Source organism: Meleagris gallopavo, chromosome 27 (assembly GCF_000146605.3).
Source record: "Meleagris gallopavo isolate NT-WF06-2002-E0010 breed Aviagen turkey brand Nicholas breeding stock chromosome 27, Turkey_5.1, whole genome shotgun sequence".
Classification (NCBI taxonomy): domain Eukaryota; kingdom Metazoa; phylum Chordata; class Aves; order Galliformes; family Phasianidae; genus Meleagris; species Meleagris gallopavo.
The window spans coordinates 518,936-539,561 of NC_015037.2; the positions used below are offsets into that span (position 1 = coordinate 518,936).

General features: G+C 45.3%; 2 protein-coding genes across 2 annotated transcripts; one reads left to right on the forward strand and one right to left on the reverse strand.

Annotated features, from left to right (window-relative positions):
• Window positions 1-6: 6 nt before the first annotated feature.
• On the forward strand, window positions 7-1,801 carry S100A11 (S100 calcium binding protein A11). Its single transcript, XM_010723890.2, has 3 exons — window positions 7-154; window positions 1,142-1,291; window positions 1,529-1,801. Exons 1-3 carry the CDS (start codon window positions 152-154, stop codon window positions 1,679-1,681), a joined length of 306 nt encoding a protein of 101 aa, XP_010722192.1. The 5' UTR covers window positions 7-151; the 3' UTR covers window positions 1,682-1,801.
• A 436-nt stretch (window positions 1,802-2,237) lies between these two features.
• COPA (COPI coat complex subunit alpha) lies at window positions 2,238-20,603 on the reverse strand. Its single transcript, XM_003213951.4, has 33 exons — window positions 20,474-20,603; window positions 20,269-20,382; window positions 19,781-19,854; window positions 19,416-19,496; window positions 19,039-19,115; window positions 18,623-18,732; window positions 14,844-14,953; window positions 14,241-14,340; window positions 13,597-13,732; window positions 13,108-13,190; window positions 12,416-12,566; window positions 11,925-11,991; window positions 11,741-11,816; window positions 9,997-10,079; window positions 9,293-9,432; window positions 8,728-8,813; window positions 8,203-8,341; window positions 7,686-7,848; window positions 7,428-7,574; window positions 6,970-7,159; window positions 6,757-6,852; window positions 6,481-6,569; window positions 6,138-6,261; window positions 5,771-5,860; window positions 5,580-5,689; window positions 5,299-5,376; window positions 5,043-5,111; window positions 4,692-4,828; window positions 4,094-4,280; window positions 3,900-4,010; window positions 3,498-3,659; window positions 3,205-3,399; window positions 2,238-2,894 (listed from the first exon to the last, which is right to left on the reverse strand). Exons 1-33 carry the CDS (start codon window positions 20,511-20,513, stop codon window positions 2,835-2,837), a joined length of 3,675 nt encoding a protein of 1,224 aa, XP_003213999.1. The 5' UTR covers window positions 20,514-20,603; the 3' UTR covers window positions 2,238-2,834.
• Between the last annotated feature and the right edge of the window lie 23 nt (window positions 20,604-20,626).

The window sequence follows — 20,626 nt, forward strand, 5'->3', positions numbered from 1 at the left end:
GATCCGCCGTTACAGCCGCCGATTGCCCAACGTGGCCCGGAGGGGCTGAACCAGGGCCGGGCGCTGCTGGGCGAGGCTCACACCGCCCTCAATTGCTGCACAACGCTGAGCACCGCACCGCGAACACCGCACCGAGCCCCCTACCCCAGCCATGGTGAGTGAGGGCAAGGAGGGGGGAGGAAGCAGAACGGAATTGGGATGCGTCGTGGCACTGCGAAAAGTGCCAAAAGCTGAGCTGAGGATCTCAGGGAGGAGCCTGGGCACAGGGAGGGGTGCAGGGGAGGAGAGCGGAGGGTCCCTGTGGTTGTGGGGGTGCAGCAAGCTTTCTCTTTGCTCCATCTGTTCTCTTGGACTCTGTGCTGGGGGCTGGAGTTCTGGTCCAAGGTGGGGGATACAAAGAAACCGAGAGTCGAGGCAGAGGGTGGAGGAAACTCCGTGGTGCAGGTCCACCAAAAAATGGGTGAATGGGGCCTCAGACAGCGCAAGATGTGGCAGCGAGGCCCAAGGATGCTGAGGTTGGAGTGGGAAGGGCAGATTCCACCCAGCCCTGCCCACAGGATTGGAGAAGAGCCCCACATTCCCCTTCTGCCCATTGCTTTGTGCCTTAACCTCATGCTGGTGGAGCAGCCCAGCTCCCCAGATTCTGGCTGCAGTTGGGTGCCAGCCCCATCGCATTTTTCACCAGTGACTCAGAGTTTCTGCTCTGACTAGACAGTACAAGGGGGAGGGGAGGGATGGGGAGAAGGGGAAGACAGACAGACATACAGGCCCAGCCAAGTAGTACTGGAGAGCACAGAGGAAGGCAGCAAGACTTCAGGAAGAGGCAGCTGCCCTCATTCCATGTCAACCGATGGTTCCCCAGGGAAGTTTCCATGCTCCCAGAGTTCCCAGGAGCCGCTGCAGCCCTAGAGCAGCCACCACTCCCTCCACTGCACCACTCCCATTCCTCCTCACCACAGGGCTGTGCTAAGCAAGAAAGAAATGAATACCAAAGAAAAATGCAGCTGGACAGGTTGGGCACAGGAAACAATGGATGGCAGGTGGCCCTGAGCCTTCCTCTAGGTTCCTAGAGGAACCACGACCCTTCTGCAAAGGCAGGGCAACCCGCAAGCATACTCTGAGCCCCTTTTCTGCTCCACAGTCCAAGATTTCCCCTACTGAGACTGAGCGCTGCATAGAGTCACTGCTGGCTGTCTTCCAGCGGTATGCAGGGCGTGAAGGAGACAACCTCAAGCTCTCCAAGAAGGAATTCCTGGCTTTCATGAACACCGAGCTGGCTTCCTTCACAAAGGTAAGTGAAAGCCAGGCCAGGAGGCTCCCAGGGCAGTGAAAACCTGTGTCCGTGCTACAGTGGAGGGGAAAGCTCTGACTTCCACGAGCAGAGCACAATCTGACCAGCACTGCCCTAAATTGATGCTGCTCCTTTTGTCAAGGCTGTGCTGGGGCTGAAGGCAGCAGTTGTGGGTCCATACCTGGGGGTGCCTTTCCCTCCAGGCAGACGTTGATCCCCTCCTTTGGTCTCTTGCAGAATCAGAAGGACCCTGCTGTTGTGGACAGAATGATGAAGAGGCTTGATATCAACAGTGATGGGCAACTGGACTTCCAGGAGTTCCTGAATCTCATAGGAGGCATTGCAGTGGCCTGCCACGATGCACTGCTCGTTCAGCCTCCTCGTCCCTAGTCCCAACAGCCTCATCTCACCCCCACTGTGAACATTCCTCAACCAAGACCCTTGCAACTGTGGAACAAATGCCACAACATCCCTATTCCTTGTTTTTATGAATAAAGGTTTAAAATCCTATCATGAAGCCTTACTTTATTTCAGAGAAAATACCAAGCAATTAGTCCAGCCCCAGAGGGAGCAAGAGCTCTAGGTTCTCTCTGCTGATGCAAGAACACGTGTTCTCACTCATCTCTGCTCCAAAGTGCAATCTGCCCAACAAGGATGATCCTCCAGTCTGCTGTGCCTACCAGGAAAGGCACAGCAACACCAACTGCTACAACTGCATGAGGTAATGAGCGTGAAGATGGCTGGAGCACAGGCAGTAGCAGTCGCACGCTAACAATTAGCAGAAGCAACTCCTGCCAGCATGATTATTTCAGTACTGTATTCTCTATAGTTTGGAAATAGAGAAAATTGTTATTGAGCAGCCTAACAACACAAAGGGGTGGGGTGGGTGACATGGAAAGAGGAAGTATAATATAGTATCTAAGAGCTAGGCTACAGAACAGGAAGATCAAGACAGTCAATTTACTTTATTCACGTTAGAGGCAGATTATGCAGAGAAATGCTGCTAGGACAACAAAACAAAGAGTCAACACAAGCGTTTGGGTGCTGAGCTGCTCTCCAGTCACTTCTGAGAGTGCTGTGCTGGCCCCAGTTCCAGGCAGTGCCACACTCCTATGAGAGTCGGGCTAAGCTGCTTCTGCCATCCATGTGCTACAGGATCTTTAATGGGCCCAATACTAAAACGTGTGAGAGGCAAGCAGTGCCTCTTGAGCAGTTCCAATTGAGTACACTATAACATATGCAGGTCTCAGCAAGAGCCACGTTATACCCTCTGAAAGAGATGTGACTGGAAGCAATGGTACACAAACACAATATCAGCTGGATCTGAAAGGTGATTCCAAGTTATTACTACTTAGAAGCAGCAGAGAGCCTCACTACAGCATTCTTGGGTGGGGAAGAGCAGTTAAGACAGCACAGATACAGCTACGGTGAAGGGACATGACCAGAAGAAGCTGGAATGGTGGGAGGTGAAAGTTTCCACATCATGCTGTGAAACAGGGCCATCTCCCTCTGATCTCACACCTCCCAGGGACTGGCATACAGCTCAGCGGAACTGGAGGGGGCTGATCCGCAGCCCAATGACATCTTTGCCAATCTCTGTTACCTGAGGAAAGAAAGAGTGATGATTAATGCTTAAAAGTAACAGAGTAGCCCAACCCCATGTGCAGCACTGCGAGCCTGGATTGTTCTTATAACGAACTCTGCTGATCCCTGCCATGTCAGGCCCTGAAGACAGCATCTAAGCTACATTGTATTTTGTAATTCCCAAACTGCTCCACCTCAAACATCCTCTGCCCTCCAGCTTGATTCAAAACCCAAATCAGGACTAGAGGGAGCAAGGGGAAAGTTACTAGAGAGGAATTCTCAAGGAGAACAGAGTAGCTAGGAGTGAGTGCCAAAAGAAACTCCCTTACTGTTGTGACACGGCAGATCTGCCCCTGAAACTCAGGGCAGTAGCAAGCTCCACTGAGTGGACACTTCTCCACAGGCTTGCCACGATAGATGGGTCGGTAAGAGGCAGCACAGATGTCAAAGGGGTTGTGCATGTCATAGTTGAGCTGGTAGGTGTCGGTGGGATTCTTCTCACATGCTGACAAGATCTTGCGGGTCTGCAAAAAGCAAGCACGTCAACAAGAGGGGTAACTAGAAAGCAAACCAAACAGAATCTGCCACAAGAAATATTTCAGGCGGTGCACCATGGACATACCTGCTGGGCCACCTCAGGCTTTGGACCCAGCTCCAGCAGCCGACGAGCAAAAGTAGCAGCTGTCTTGAAGTTTTTGAGTTTGAAGAAGAGGTTGAGAGCAGTGCGCAGTACCAAAATCATGTGGACAGGCTGCAGGTTGGAGTGGGTGAAATAGGCAGCCATCTGCATCAGGAATGAGGAGGAAAAACAAGGATACAATCACTACCGACCCTATAAATAACTGGATGCCCTGAAAATGACTCAGGAAACACACCAACCTCCCCCAGTTCATCACTGCCATCTGTTTTCAAAGGCAAGAAATGGCCGAACACAGGATTCTCCTAATGCTTATTGTTTTTTTTTTTTAAAAAAAAAAACTAAAAGCTATTTCTGACACCCAATAAGGAAATTCTATTTCTGTACCTCACAGATTCGCTTCTGGTGCTCCAAGGTCTCCTTGGGCAGCTTCTTCCGCTCAATCTCCATCGAGAGTCCTACAATATACTCCCGACAAATGGCTATCAGCTGCTGGGCCTTTGAGAAAAGGAGACAATCAGGCATTTGGCCTCCAACCCTATGGCCACACTGACAATGGTCAGAAGAGGTCTGCCCCTCACCTCAGCAATCTCTTGCTTATTGTCCACCACCAGCAAGGGCACACTCAGCAAGATGGAGCGGAACTTCTCCACAGCCTCCTCAAACTTGCCAGCTGTTGTGAGCTGGTAACACAGCTGTAAGCGCTGAATCAGGTCATTGAGCTTCAGCCCAACAGCTGGGAGGGCATTCTTCAAGCCAGCTTCTTTCCTGGAGGCACCATAGAAGGGATGGGGGTACAGACAGGAGTAACATAGAGGCCAGCAAGTACACAACATTACACAGCTACAACTTAGCAGCACTGTGGCCTAGAGCTGTGCTGTTTATCTTGGCCATTAGCACAGCATAAACAACACCTGTGCCTCCACAGTTGTCACCCTCAACACCAAGCTCTCTGCGTTAACACAGGCTGGACAAGCCTGACTTATTTTTCTACAGCAGCTTCCCGCTATCACAATAAAAATACACGTCTGTGTTTATTTACATGTTCTACCTCTGACAAAACTAGTCTGAAGGTTGGGACATCTAACAAAGGGTTAATTCAGGCTACAACTGGTGAAGACTCATGGATATATGGCAACAGGAAAAGAGCACGGGAGAGGAGCTAACCCAACTGCTTACCAGTTGCGATGTGGGTAGCCATACATGGTAGGGAGACATGGCAGAGCTTGGTAGGTTGTACGGCCACGGGCATAGGTCTGCAGGAACAGCTGCTTGTAGGGTCCAAAGTTTGTTACTCCCACCTGGTCATGGAGGAGCTGAAAGGGATACATTGATGTACTAAGTTGTCCAGAACCATAAGAAAGCTGCATAGACATCAGTCTGGCTCACAGACCCTCTTAATTTACATCCAGAGAAAGAAATGTACAGAATGATTCACAGAAGAAAGCTTCAGAGTGCATCAGAGACAAAAATAGAAGGGGACAAGGGCACGTTTCTTCCCCACCCCCCAAAACTCCAGGTGTAACTTACTCTCATTGCTGTCTCAAAGGAACCTGCTAGAATATGGTCAACAGGAAGCTGTGAATTGTTACACCACACCTGCAAGAATAGAAGGGAAATCATACAAGAGGAACTGTGCATATGCACACATCACCCTTAATTCCCTTCACATGCTCCTGTGCTATGCACACATAAATGTTGGTAATGACTAAATTTGGAAGAAAAAAAAAAAAGAAGCAGCACTGAGGTAGAAAGTTTCTGAAAAATCAAAGACTTGTGATGTTACCTGCGCTGGGCTGGTGCCCTTGGTGGGTGGCACAAAGAACCCATCTTCTGCTCCTCCTGCTGGACCAGCAGGAACATCCTGGGGGAACAACACAGAGATTAGTTCCCAGCACCCAGATGAAATCAGAAGTGGCCACAGCTGTAGTGACCAAGCTCCTGATGAATCCCAGATCAGTGTTCTCCCTCCCCATCCAAGCCCAAGCTGCCACTGCATCCCAATTCACTACAACTGGGCTATATGAGAAGCCTCCCAAAGCATCAATGACTCAAAACTCTCCCTACCAGTTCAGGAGGAAGATCCAAATCTTCTTCAACTTCCCATCCACCTCCTTCTTCCTGTCCTTTACCCAGACCTTCCTCTCCAAAGCCTTCTCCAGCATCCACAAAGCCATCTGCTCAGAGAGGGGGGGGAAAAAACAGTTAGAGCTCTCACTCAGACACATGTTTTTCACTTCTAAGAAATATTCACTCACCTTCATCGAGCTGTAATTCTGCATCTTCTCCCCAGCCTTCAGTACCAACATTGTCAATATCTATGTCAGCAGCCAAGGCACCCCCCTTGCCTAGAAGAAGGATAGGGTTATTCGTTTACTCATCTCTGAGCGAGTCAGGAATTAAGAAAATAATTGCCAATACTCATCTTTTTGTTAAAAAGACAAAGATTCTTTAGATTTGCCAAGGACAGTGTAAATACTAACTCTGAATTCCAAAAATCTATAGATGTTACCTGTAGTAACAACAAATCTGTGGCTTAACAGCAACACCTCAGGAGATACCGAAACAAATTTATCTGCTCTGCATATTTTAACTTAATACAGCCTTTCAATTGCAATGAAATACCTTTGCTAGCAATTGTTCCTTCAAAGAACCCTTTGGAGACAGTCAGCAATGGCCAGTTGGTATCTAGAGGCATGACAGGAGCAGGAGGCTGTAGTAGTTTTGCACTGGGATCAATGTCTGGAATCTGGAAGAGAAAAACACATGAAGGGAAGTCTCCATTTTTGACTTACCCACCACCAAGAAGCACAATTTCAAGTCTGTGAGAAGTGGTGATTGGAAAAAAGATGGTACCCCCCATTCCCAGGAAAGGAGCTGCCAAACTGGTCAAATTAACATCCAATCCCATTGTCAATCACCCCAAACTCCAGTGTCATTGTTATGAAGCATTAATCAAGCTGCTAACCGTTTCCTTTTCAGGATCGAATGTTTCCTTCAGGTTTTCAGCTTCCTCATCCAGACCATGAGTTGCAGCTGTGAGATAGGCCAGGGACTCTGAAATCAGATATAATTAACATGAATGCATGCCCTTTGTTGTCTGGAGAAGAAAAACCTCTCACATCAGTTTTCTATCCACCTAGTTCCATTTCTCATCTCTCTCCCCAAATGAGTGGTCATTCCAAAAAGACCTTCCAGCTCCACCCTAAACCAGAGAGAAACACATTAATCTGCTATTACTTACTTTGTCCACAGTTCTTCAGGATCCTCACTCTCTCTGCCACATCTCCTAGATACAAGGCATTCTGGTAGTGGCCACTCATATCTTTACGGATCTCAGCTAAACCAGAACAAAAAGAGTCAGTCACAATCACTGCTCTTCTTGGCCTTCTCTGCACTGCTGCAATTTCTCTGCAAATGATGCTCAGCTCCCCATCTCATTCACTTTTGCACTCACCTATCTTCATCATCTTCCGAAGCTTCTCCAGGTTGCCAGTAATAAGATAGAGGAAGGAGAGCCTATCAAAGTTCTTGGTGCGCTGGTAGCACATCTCCACAATCTGGTGATTTCCCTGCAGTAGTGCCACTTCTCCCAGTTTCTCCCAGCAATTCTTGTCATCCAGAGCCTTGGCTGCTTCCAGAGCAATCTAACAAGAGAACTGATGTGATTGTAACAACAAATCTGAAGGAAATGCTTAACGCACAAGACTTGAGCTCAATTCTCTGCCCCCCACAAAAACCACTGCAGTTCTTTGCAGGCAATATCCACGATGTAAAAAACAAGATTACAAGTTTCACTGAACTAAATCACACCCCAGCTGAAGGCCTGCACCTTAGCAGGGCTGTAATTGTTCCCCCTCCAGGAAGCAATGACCCAAAGACACATCCTTCTCACAGCACTACCCACCATCTCACCTCAATGTTGCCACACTCCAGTGCCAGACTGAAACGGGTCTTCTCATCCTTGACAAAGTGCAGGGCCACCTCAGGATAACCCTTTTTCTGCAGGTAGGCAATGATGGACTGACCCACAAGCTTAGCATTCCTCACCATGTGCAGCACCTGCAAAGAAAACACCCAGGCAGTCATGCTGACAACACCACTTGCAAGGCACATTCTTTAACCCTCAGGCCACAGTCAAGGAACACTGCAGAGCTTCTCATGCCTCCTCACCTCATCATACTTTCTGTTGATCAATGCCAGCTTGAATTTGAACTCTGTGGGATCAATGGTCAGGACCCTGGGGCGACATTCTCTGTCCAGGCAGTACACATTGTTCCCCTTCACACGAGTAACATAGATAGGCAGGTCCAGGGTGCGGATGATGCCATGATCCCTATGCCAACACAGTACACGTGTGATAAACACACCAACACATCTGTATGGCCACATCTCCTACCTCAAAGGAAGCTCCCTACATGATTATTTTAGCCTGTATTATAAAAGCAAGCTCCAGTCAGACAAACAGTGCAGCCACCCAATCCAGCAATAAAACCCCAGTGCATAAAGCAAGCAACCAAACAGAAATGAAGACCAAACATTTAGCTCTGTCTTAGGGTACATCCACACTGTACTAAAAGCACAGTTACAGCAGCACCAGCTTTTGTGTCTGCCAAAAAAAATAAAATAAAAATCACCATGGTGCAAGGTCAATCATTTCAAGGACCTGTTGTGTGACCCCCAGACCCACCCTGTGGTGACAGCATATTTGATGTGGTTGCTGGTGGTATAGATGAAAACACCACTTTCATCCCAGGCACCGCTCTTAACACGGATGTTTTCATGGATGTTACACAGTGATTCCAGCTTTCTGTTGCAGATCATGATGGCTGGTGACAAGGAAAGAAACAAAAAGAGGTACAGTTGGCTCTATTATCTGCCTCTGAATTACAGCTTCTCCACAGCCTCAGAAATATTGACTGTAATCACAATCAGATATTAAGGAGATGATGGCGATCACTATGAAATCGCCACCTACCCTTATTTTGTGAAAGAGAGACTAGCTGAATACTCTGAGGAACAAAGGAAAGCCTGTGTCCTATAAGATTTTGCTAAAGAAAACAAAGTGGAAGGGCCCACTGTGAATCTGTCTCCAGCTGTACCCTCACTGCTAGCCAAAGCTCTGAGCAGTTACTGGAGCAGATCATGCTTCAACTAGGGAAGGAACAAGCATGCCCTAGGATCCAGGTGAAACACTGCAGCCCTGCCTGCTTACCATGCTTAGCCAGCAGAGCTACGTGGGACATGTCAGCTGACCAGATGACATATTTCACCTTGGATATCTTCACTGAGGCCAGAGTCCTGGAAAAAAGACAGCACTGACATTAAGGAGTTAGAACAACATTCATGGTCTGTTTCTTTGTGGCTAGCAACACATAGCCAGCATCATGTTATCCTGCTATCATGTTGCAATTTTAAGAGCATTTTAAACAGATACAAAACCTAAGGGATAAGGCATTGGGCAAGCTTAGCTTGATTGAGTCTGGATTTTTGATTTCTTTGCACTTTTACAGCACCCAATTCTACAGTCACAGAATTTACAAGGGTATGGCACGCATCTCCCTGTGATCAATGGCATAACGCCTGCAGCATAAATTACACCTTGGCTATGTTTGCACTCTGCTCTTCCTAACAGTTGTTAGCCGTGGTTTGGATCAGACTGATGCAGCCTGCAGCTGATGCTGAATTCTGGAGTGCATTAATAGCTATTACTCGTCCCCAGAGGGCTCACGCCAACAGGATTACAATATTAAAACTTCTCCCAGCAGACTGGATCTTACCGCTTCTGCTGCACGTCAAAGAGGGTGATGGAGTCTGCATCTCTCAGTAACAGGTTCCCTGTGCCAGCATAGAAAATCTCATCACAGTTCGGCACCTGAACCTTCTTTGTGATCTCATTCTTCAAGTTTTTGATGAGGATCTGCCATTTGATGAGAGAAAAATGTAACAACACGCGGCAGTTAGGAGGATTCAGTGAAGAAATTTAGGATTATTTTAGCCCAAAATTTTAGCTCAGCATCAAGATGCAAAACAAATCATATGGCCTTCCACAAGCTTTTTCATGACTGTTCTTTTCCCCCTTCTTTCTATTATTGCACTCCACATAAGAGAACAAAGACTGGTATAAAGAAATCTAACCTGCTTTTTCACCATTGCATTACTTCCATGCTATGAAAGCAACCAGAGTTGTTTCACAGTCCTGCTCTGGTCAGCTGTCATACGTGAACCAGCTGCTGTAGCAGGCTTCCAGCAACGGAGCCAACATTTGCCATAAAGAGTTAAATAACATTTCAACTTACTACATTTTCACCGCATTATATTTCTCCATCTCTACCTGCAGCCCACTCTCTGCTGAGAGCTCTTTGCCAATCCACTCGGATCTCTAATAATTCTGTTAACCCAGACTCCTCCCATATCCATTTGTGTATTTCCAGATGACAATACTCCCCTTGAAAAGATGACCCTATTAAGCCTGTCCCCTTACCGAATGCATGCGATCCAGGACTGCAAAGCGGTTACGAGCTACCCACACAGCTGTTAGCCCCGAGGAGCGCTTCCCTTCAGGGGCTGGGGAGAAAAAGACACAGGCAGTGAATAAAACCTCTGGCAGGCTCTTATGGCAACACATTAGTCAGTCTTGTTTGATCCCATCTTGGCTGTTGGAGCCGCTTCCTGCTAATTCATGTTTAACCTGAGGCTATTCGCAAGACTCATTTCCTCCCCCCGATGTCCTTTCAGATCACAGCGTGGCCAGCGCCAGCCCCTCTCTGCAGCCAAGGCACAAGACAAGTGGCAGGCTGTGCAGCCAATGCCACTGCTTGGCGCTGGAGCAGCCATCCTGGGCGACAGCACCGTCTGTCAAGCTAACGAGCAAAGCCTCACCAGCCAAACCATGCAAGCAGCGAGGGTCCCGGCTTCAACGTACAACACCCCCCTTCTCTCTCTTCTACACCCCCCTGCAAACTGACATAACGAGCTGGAGGAGAAAGGCTGCACTCTCCCCAGCACGCAGCTGTTCTCTCAGTTTTTAAAATGCTAATATAAACACAGCGCTCTGCATGTCGGGCGTGCATAAAGAACCACGCTGCAGGATGTTTGGGGTGTGGAGAAGGCTTTTGGATGAGGGGTAGGGAACAGAAAGGGAGGTGAGAGCTGATGTTTTGGTAAAAATCAGTATCTCATTAAGAGAGATATTTCCTCCCTAAGAGGAATAAAGCTTAAGGATGTGTTAAATACCTACATCCAAGACAAGAGAGATGAGAAGTTTGCATACGTAGCAGTTTGTTATAACAAATGTTTATCAATCAGTAGAATTACATGCTGCTCCTGAAGATGCCTTAAAAAAAAATGTATTTAGTTTTCTTGAGGCCTAGACACAACTTCATCTGGAAGAAACCCTTTCCTCCCTAAAATGGAGGCAAGCTGGGTGTCCCCAGACAAGCAAGCTCTGACCAACTCAGTCAAAACAAATATTTGAAACACACTCAGCAACATTTAATCTATACGAAGTTACTAAAAATCTCCCTTTCCTTCTCTCCCCAGATATACCTGCTTTTGTACTCAGCAAAGAAATCTTCCCTTCCTCCATAGGAATATCTCCTTCAGGATATCTGTGAACAAGGGAGCTGAATTCCAGTCTCACTCATTCATCACTCCCACTCATTTCAAGATCCTTACTGCCAGGGCAGAGGCAAGAGGAACCAGCTGGAGTTTCAGATCCCAAATGGAATTCGTAGTTAGGAGAAAGAAATTTTTTCTTCTCCTAAATCACGTTTTGACTTGTAAATTGCACAAAACTGATGTGAAATTTGCTGAGAGAAAGAATGAATACTGGCATCCTGGCACTGTCACTTTTACAGCCACTTTTCAGAGTGTAAAACCTCTTCAAACAAAATATATCTGGTTACAACCCATCTATGCTGACAAGCCAGGAATGCTGCCTGCTGTGTCAAAAGGGAGAATGGAAAGTTCCTAATAACAAAATTATAAAATATATATTTGGAGCAGTAAAAGTTTGGGATGAGCATGAATTTTTCAAGTCAGTGTAGTGTGATATAGTAAGCAGGAAGCCTGCCAAATGATGTGTGCTGCAGGGACACTGGGAAACATGGAGAAAGAATCTAATGAAAGGCTGACAGAAATGAGACTTCTCTTTTTACTTATAGCACAGTTGGAGAGGAAAGGGAACAGCTACTCAGCAACACACACTGATGTGAAGACATGCTTACCATCTGGATTCTGGGAGTCTGCATCCTTGGGAATGGTGTATAGGTCATAAGTGCTATTCTCCAAGTTGCTTGCTCTCTGCAAAAATGAGGGGAAAAAAATATTCTGTGATAAGATTTCACAGAACTGCCATTCACAGGCTTGTGAAAAGTTCTTTAGTACACTATGAAGCCAAACTTGACTCACTGTGCAGAGAAGGACAGCATTCTCAGCTGGGTTGTATGACATGTTGAACACAGGGAACTTGGAACCACTGCAAAGAAGACACAAATTGAAGTTGCAGTGAACTACGATTACTTCTAAAACAGTTGTCTTCTAATGAAGACCTTCTTGGTACTTGATTTATTTAAGAAATAAAAACAACTGTTTCAATTAATTTCCTGAACCACCTGGAAACACTTCCTGGAAATGCAGAATATCAGCATTTTGTAAGTGGAAGAGCTGACATTTCAATTTCAACTACTGAAAACTTAAAACCAGCATCCAAAAGAGCTTTTATCTATGCACAACACTGACCTAAAAACACTTCCTGCAGGCTTCGTAAGTTCATCTGACAGAGCTGGCTGAACCAAAGTCATATGAATAACATGGTACAAAACAACCCATCTGTAAGAGGAACTACCAAGGGCTTCAGGACACTGATGAAAGCTCCTTAACTCTGAGCACCCATCTCTTACCTGCGCAGCTGCATGACAGCAACATCTTTTGAGCTGTTAAAGTCAAGTTGGCGGAGGAATCGGTCCTTCACATAATACAGCATATTCCCATGCACTGCATAAGCAGGACGCTCACGCTCCAGTTTAAACACAATCATGCCACCATCATGGCCTGGGAAAAGGCACACAAGAAGTCAAACGTGAATTAAATCCTCTGGGCTCTCTCACTGCTGAGGATGAGAAAACCCAGCCCTTCAAACAATGAAAGAGCCAACAAGGATACCACTTTCTCCCCTCATTCTTCCCATCCATTAAGGTTTCCTCAGACCTAAGACCTGACATCCTTCCAGAAACATTTTCCCTTGCTGTCACGCATCTCTCTAAGTGTGATTAGCCCAGTATAGCTCCCCTTGGATTAGTCCCAGCTCTCAGCCTCAGATCATTCACTAGTTAAGTTCCTCTAGCATTAAACAGCAGCTGAAACAATGAGACTGCATTCCACACGATGCTTTCAGATGTTGTGTGAATTTAAATAAGGCTGTTTTCACTCCAGGACATTTAATAGACACATCTGCAAGTCAGCACGTTCTACAAAGCATGCTAAGGAAAAGTAAATCCTTGATTCACAGAGTTCCTATAAGGAAGACACTTCCAAGCATCCTGCCAGACACTGAGTAGGGTTTTTCTTTGTTTGCTTTCTTTTTTTTTTTTACCTGCAGCAAAGAGGTTGAGATTGGGATGAGCAGCCAATACCCAAAAGCGATCGTGATCACGGCGGAAGGTCTGGACACCCGTGCTAAACGTGCAAGAAAAGGAACAAAGAATATAGAACTTCAGCATAAGCACTAGTTCCCAAAAAATGAAGATCTGAGCTTCATATCATCCCTAACACTCAGAACTGGCAGTCGACAGAGTTCAAAATATTGTATTCACAGCCTTTTTGTCAAAGAACATATTCCCATTTAAAATATTACAGCAGCAGTATCAGTGGACAGGTCAGCACTCCTCCACTTGATTTTAAATTAAAAGCTCTGCTCATAACATGCATCCCAAAGGGAAAGAACACAAAAAACATTTTACTCTCAGAAGTTACCAAACAGTAGATGAACTACTAGACTTCAGTTTCTGTAAGAACTGTAGGCCTCTCATACGCATAAAATCCTCCCCATTACAGATGAATCAGACACCTGACATGCACTAACCGTTTTGACATATCCCAGACACGGATGCTTTTGTCCTCTGAATTGCTGAGGATCAGTTCCTGCCGAGGGTGAAAGACAGCACACGAGACATTGTTGTAATGCCCCCGGCAAGTGTCAACCTCCCAGGCCTTTGATTCTAAGCAGAAGTTAAAAAAAAAAAAAAAAAAAGGAGAAAAACAACACTTAAACACATCAGATAGCAGATGTACAGCAAGCATGTTAATGAAGTGGGGTGTATCTGCTAATTACTAGACCGTTCTCTGCAATTTACGTCTGTGATCTTTAACTGCTAGCAAAAGCACATCCATTTGTGGTGGAGGGCTTCTGATTCTGGAATCATTTCCCTTTCTTATTCCACGGGTTCAGCTTCAAAACAAAAACAACCTTCAGAGTGGATTTCTTCTGTTCCTACAAACCACTGTTCAGCAGTGCATGCAAATCAAAAGATGCTAGAAGTGTTTACTAAGGAACTGAGCCCTCTTCAGACTGCAAAAGTCAAGCTGCTTGGGATTATTTACCACTGCATCATAAAGATGTGCTTCCAAAGCATAATTTCCTTTCAGGTTCGGCCTACAGATGTTCAAACAAATGTCAGTTCTTATCACCCTTATCCCTATGGGTTCCCTTTGGGAAAATCCACTCACCATTCATCCTCCAGATCTTCACTTGTCGATCATCAGCTCCTGACACAATCAGTGGCATTGTGGGATGGAAGGCAGCCCAATTCACTCCACGATCATGGCCCTAAAACATAAACAGAAAATTCACTTGAAGCAGTTTTGTGACTGAAGAGTAAAGACAAGAATGCAGCCAGGCTTGCCAAGACACAGCTCTCACTCTTTGTGTGTCATGCTGCTCACACTGAGTGCTTACATAGACTTTACCCACAGTGATAAGCTCTGCAGATACCATTCTTCATCAGTAGAGCAAAGCTGCAGAGCAGCACTACTTCCTAGCTTTAAACAAGCCATTGTTGTCTCTACCATAATCTCCTCTGCTGTTTCCAGCAACATAAGGCAATAATTTCTGCTATTTAATAGAACTTTTAGCCATACAACAACAGCACTAGCTTGGTTACAGTGCAAACACCTCCAGACTTCAGTATTTTTAAATTCTTAAAGCACAAAATTCTGCAAAGCCAAATTCAGTAGTTTAAGTCTTTTTTCTTCTCTTAGAGGATGCGTCACATCATGGATTTCATTATACAGATTTGAAAAGACTGCACAGTACACACACACACGCTGTACCTCAAGAACGTGCTTCACAACTGCATCTGTTGTCCCAAACAAATCCACCCCAGTTATTCCTCTGACATCCGACTCCACAGCCCCAGGGGACAGGTTCTTCTTCCTTAAGCCTTGTAGAACAAACAGGAAAGAGAAGCAGGAGTGGAAGAAGCAAAAATTATATCAGAGACAAGATTTCTAACATTGCAACAAGTTGAGGGCTCCCCTTTGTCCTTTAGACACATTCAGGTGCAAAGAGAGACATTCAAAGAGGGTGAGAAATGTCCAGAACATCCTCCTACTCCCTCCAAAAGCATAAGCTCAGATGAGGCATGATAAAAATGAAGTCTGCAATGCAGTACAGCACATATTGCCTCAGCTCACCAGGACACAGACCGAAGCATCTCAAAGGATTCCAACTCCTCTTCCTCTCACTCCTCTAACCTGTGCTTTCAGAAGATTTTCATCCATGCCCCATGGATGACCTCATGATAATGCAACTTGGACAGCCTGCCTGGACACAAGATATTTTCAGAAGCTAAAGCTATGGGAAAGCCTTCTCTTACTTCTGGAAAACACTAAATTTTCCAAGTTAAAAAAGACCTACATCAAGCAATCCTTCCTTAAACCCCATGGGATGCAGCAGGGAAAGTAAGAATTGAAAAGAGCCCCTCAACTGACAGTACAAGGGAAAAGACTGCACATAACACACAAACAAAACCTCAAAATAAGCTTTTAAATATAAAAGTACTTGGCAATTTTGCCATTTGCAATTCTGATTCCTATACTCCTCGTGGATCAGCAGCTCAAAAGCTCAGACTGTTCTGTAATGTTAGTCTGATGAAGTCACCATGTAAAGCAGTGTCTCACAGCAAAGCACAAATGCTCAGCACAGTGGGTGAGGAGCACACACAGGTGATCCAAAGAACAATGATGAACTTGAACAGCTGAGTGGAAGCTTCTACAAAGCCAAAACAAACTGCTCCAGAAAGGAGGAGTAAAACATACATAGTTTGGGGAAGGCAAGTGAAAAAATGCAGGACTTTCACAAGAGAAAATGCTTGAGCCTTTCACAAGCCAGTGAAACAGGACCAAAACACAAGTGGAAAATTTCTGGTGTGACTGCACAAATCTAAGGAAAGGCAGGACACTCCCAGAACATTGCAGCCTTCTGTGTTGCTCTGAGGAGGGAGCAGGGACAGAGAAGGGACTTGCAGCAGAAAAGCAGATCTTATGCATTCTGAGAACAGCTGCTCAGAAAAACAGCTCAAGGGGAAACTCAGCTGAACATGCACACAAGCACTCAGAAGAACAGTTATTAAAATCACTAGAGAAAAGGGGCAACATACTGAGAATCATAAGTCAGAAGTTAAGTGAGAATAAAAAAAGAGAACAGCAAGACATCAGAACATTCCTGTGATTCATTTTCTGGAACACATGATGTGTTGGACAACTCTGACCCAAAGATGGTCCTTAGAAAGATTCTTATGCTCTGTTCTCTTCATCACAATTCAGACCTCATACTTAAAGGTCAGAAACCTACTGAGATGGGAACTAAAGAGGGCTGTTGGCTGCTGACTCTTTCATTGTTGGGGCATTCTGGCCATTTCTGTATTCAGTGGAATTTTCCTGCCAAGCAACACACTTCAGTATTTGCCAACCAAGATGATGGTTAAACAGAAATTGGTGCACAGTGTTGCAGCACACACAAAAACACTCTGATGAGGATAAGACCACTAACAACCTCCTTGCTGGTTAATATTTAAAAAAGAGACAGAAAAACAGAAGGTTATTTTGTAGTTTTTGTTGGTTAATATCAGCCACAGGAGCAAGAACTTCATTTCACGGCATTGGTGAATAATACAACACAAATATTCATGCATTTTTATATATAAACAAGCTTATTCTTGCTGCATTCACACAGTCTCTCTCAAGAGATAAGCAGGAAATTCAGACTTCAACCTCCAGCATATTTGTTTTACACTAAAGATCCTTTATCAGCAGGGTTCAAACCAAGGAGCACTAAATCCACTGATAATCAGCAGATGCAGAAAGCTCCAGCAGCATTCTGAAGTGGAGTTCTTTATGACAAGGATTTTATGCATTAAAAAAAAAAAAAAAGAAAGAACCATTTCCACTGGAATGCTACAGAACAGAACCTGCCAAGGAGAAGTCATTCTGGAGAAAAAGAAACTTTTTTTGAGGGAAAAAGCAAGTTGGATTTTTAATCTGCTTCTCATCTATTCACATTCCACCCCCCCCCACTAATATTCTTGCAGTGTTGTGTCTGACTGGAGCAACAGCTGAGTCAATAATTCAGCCTGTCTCTAAAACCTCTCATCATATATCAGCTGAGGGGGGAAAAAAAGGCTCTGTACCATCTCCAAACCAATTTGGCAGCTGGAACTCTACTGAGAGAGCGTGTGGGAGAATGCAGCAACAAAGCTTACTAGCAGGATAGCTGTTAAATTCTCCATGCTGGCAGTACAGAGAGGGTGACAGGTTTTAAATAACCAGGATATCCTGTCCCCAATCCCTACTGTTGACATAGCTGGCCATGTCTGAGTGTGTGCTACAAATGCTGCAGCATGCCCAACCAAAACTGCAATGGCGAGAGCGGCAGGTTAGATAAAGGGCTACAGTCTGTCCCCAGAATAATTTCCACTGGCACAACACCAATACTGTCCCTGCCTGCCTTCCACCAGTTCTATTTCCATCTACTGTTATCTGTACATCTGGCTTTTCACCCACGGATCATATTTTTAAGTGAGATCTTGTGGTCCAGGTATAAACTAAAAAACAGCTACGATTATCAGCAAAGTACTCTGGAGTTTTGGCTTGTGACTGCTTCTCTGATCTCCAAGCAACACTTCATTTTATAGAAGGGAAGCAAACTGGATGCTGAAGGTACAGCTTCCTGTCACCACCCACAACTAGGCTACCAAAGAAGCCTTTGTTCATTGTGCAGCACAGAGGACCTTTGTCTTTATCTCAGAACAAATGACTTACTGCTGCCTCCAAGACTTTTTCAGAGGGTTAGAAGCAACCCAGAAATTTCTAAAGTTTCTCCTACAAACCTGGAACACCGAAATTAATCAGCTGATAACATTATCTCCATGCTGATACCAATATTTGTTACCTATGTTAGCTGTAAAGTCAGATTCTTAGTTTTTTGGTTGTACAAAGCTACAGCTAGCCTCACCTACTGTTGCAAAAGCCTTAGCTCCAACAAAAAGTTGGACTAGGTGAGCCCCCAACAGTTACTTTGAGTCAACATCTGTTCTGCTCAGGAAGAAACAGAATTCTGACAGGTTCTTGGTGAGGCAAAATATTCACAGGTAGGCCAATAGTCATATGCAGAAAAAGAGAAGAACTCACCCAACAGGTGAAGGAGCTCTCTAGTCATATAACACTCCTCAGAAGCAGCCTAGGTCCAAGAGATGCTCTCCCTTCAGTGGCTGGCCCTTATGGGCCCAGGGTGTCTCCACCCTGGGTCCAACCCTTCTGGTCAGATGCATAAAATTTGTACTCCCTGGGCTAATCAAATCCCATTACCTGGTGTTCAATCACCAGTTCAAACCCTGATCTTATATTCCCCTACAGCATCCTACAACTTCATGGAAATTGAGGGAAACAGATCCCCATCAGTACAGAATTTCTGTAGTTTTCTGCCTAGATTCTTTCAGCCAACAGGCTGCTCTTTCTGCTCTCAGATCTGAATCTGCCTTGTACAGCTTTCAGCAATTGCAGTTCTGAAGTGGGCTTTGCCACAGGACTCCCCTTTGACCTGGGCAGCTCACCAGAAATATCCCAAACGCGTACAGTCTGATCCAAGCTGGCTGACACTACCAGGTCCTCAGAGGGGTGAAACTGGGCACACATCACATAGTGGTTGTGTCCTGTCAGCACACTACAACAAAAAGGACAGAAATATCATTAAAACATAGGATATATCAACATTTTCATTACTACCAACAACAATAACCTAGATTTTAAAAGGAACAATGAAAAATATGACTGGTAACACCTGGAACAGAAATGCCATTCTTCAAGAACAACTGACAAAGCATTCATAACTGATCTGCTCTTCATGTCAGTTCTATTCCTTTAACTGTACACAGTTTGAAACATCAATAACTCTTTCTGCTTGAAAACAAATTAAAATTGCTCGCCCCCAAACTCCACAGTTACTTTTTAAAGCCTCTATGGATTTTACCAGACACAAGTTCTGGACTGCCAGTTCCAAACCCGAATAGTCTGATCATCAGAAGCACTCAAGATCCATGGATATTCCTAAAAAAACAAAGTATTTCACATGTGAGATAAATGCACGTCCCATACAATCCTTCCCCATACAGTATTTTTCAATTGCCACCAAAAATTTACCCTTTCTTTGTTTTATTTTACTTAGGATCTAGGGGAGAGAGTTTATGCCTCTTACAACTCCAGAGAACACCACCACATCTGCACACTCACACCATTAGCTTCAGCACAACTTCAATATTCCCCATCTGGGGGCATCAAAAGACAAATTCCCTTCCGTGAAGGAAGGCCACAAACTGGGGTATGTACTTCAGTACTAAAGCTGCTTACATGATGGAAGAAGGTGGTGCGGATGTAGTCCAAATGCCCAAGCAGAGTGAAAAGGCAGCGGCGCAGTTTGTAGTTCCAGACCTGTGCAACACAAAAGTTGAACAATCAGGCTATATCTGTGACCTACTAGACTTCTTTTTTTTTTTTTGTACTTTCTCACAATTGGCTGAAATTTTGGTATTCTAGTTTACCTACAAGCAACCTTCTTTCATTTTAAAACATTTCTAATGCAAGTCTCAAAAAGGCTTCAATTTGCTGTGATTATCACTAATCCTTCTGAAACAGAGGGAGCATAACTCCAGAGCAATTCCCTCCCTTGGGAGGTGTTCTTTGAAATAAAAATTGCTAAAGCAGTAAAACATTACCTTTATTTTATAGTCATCACCTCCAGAAACAAACAGAGGCTGCTGCTTGTGGAAATCAATACCTCGAACAGGGCCTACAAAAAGGAAAAGCAGGTTGGACAGGGCAAACGACAGCTGGAGCAGACCCTCATATCACTCAAAGCATGCAATTCACACTCTCCATTGCTTCCTTCAATAAAAAAATTCAAAGCAACAAAAACCCACATTGAAATCTGACATCTCATTCTTAAACCCATTCACTTCTACCGGCACAACTGTAGAAATACACTGCAAAGCATCCTGTCCTTTTGCTCATGCATTGACAAGTTTGCTTTTCACTTGAAACAAAACAACAGCTTCACTTCACACACACGAAAGAAGCATCCAGAGACCAGCAAAGAGGCTGCAATGAAATGCAGGGTTTGTCACACAGCTCCTCAGGTCTAAGGGCCAGGCCCAGTCCCGCCCTACAGATCACAGCAGCTCCCCCACCCATCCCTACCACTGACCATCGTGCTCGTCGAACTTGTCGATAAGGGTGCACATGCGATAGTCCCAGAGCTGGATGACGCCATTATGTAGGCTGGTAAGGATCCAAGGCCTCTTGGGGTGGAAGCTGAGCCCTGCGGAGACACAGACAGAGATGACACACACAAAGAGAGATAACAGAGAAACTCTACCAGATCTCCCCGCACCACACAGCCCTACGGCTACCTTTCACCCGAGCCGATTTGGTCTCGAATTTAGTCAACATCACAGCTGCACCCCCAACCGTCGCCTCCTCGACCCTCCACGTCGGCGCTCCGGAAGTACCCTCTCCCAACTTCCGCTTCCGGCCATCGAGTGGCGGTCCTTCCGCAGACACAG

Coding starts and splice junctions, on each gene's coding strand:
- S100A11 (XM_010723890.2), top strand. Junction 1,292..1,528: donor AGCTGGCTTCCTTCACAAAG/GTAAGTGAAAGC, acceptor GGTCTCTTGCAG/AATCAGAAGGACCCTGCTGT.
- COPA (XM_003213951.4), bottom strand. CDS start 20,513: ATGTTGACTAAATTCGAGACCAAATCGGCTCGGGTGAAAG. Junction 20,383..20,473: donor CAAATCGGCTCGGGTGAAAG/GTAGCCGTAGGG, acceptor GTGTCTCCGCAG/GGCTCAGCTTCCACCCCAAG. Junction 7,575..7,685: donor TCAACAGAAAGTATGATGAG/GTGAGGAGGCAT, acceptor TTTTCTTTGCAG/GTGCTGCACATGGTGAGGAA.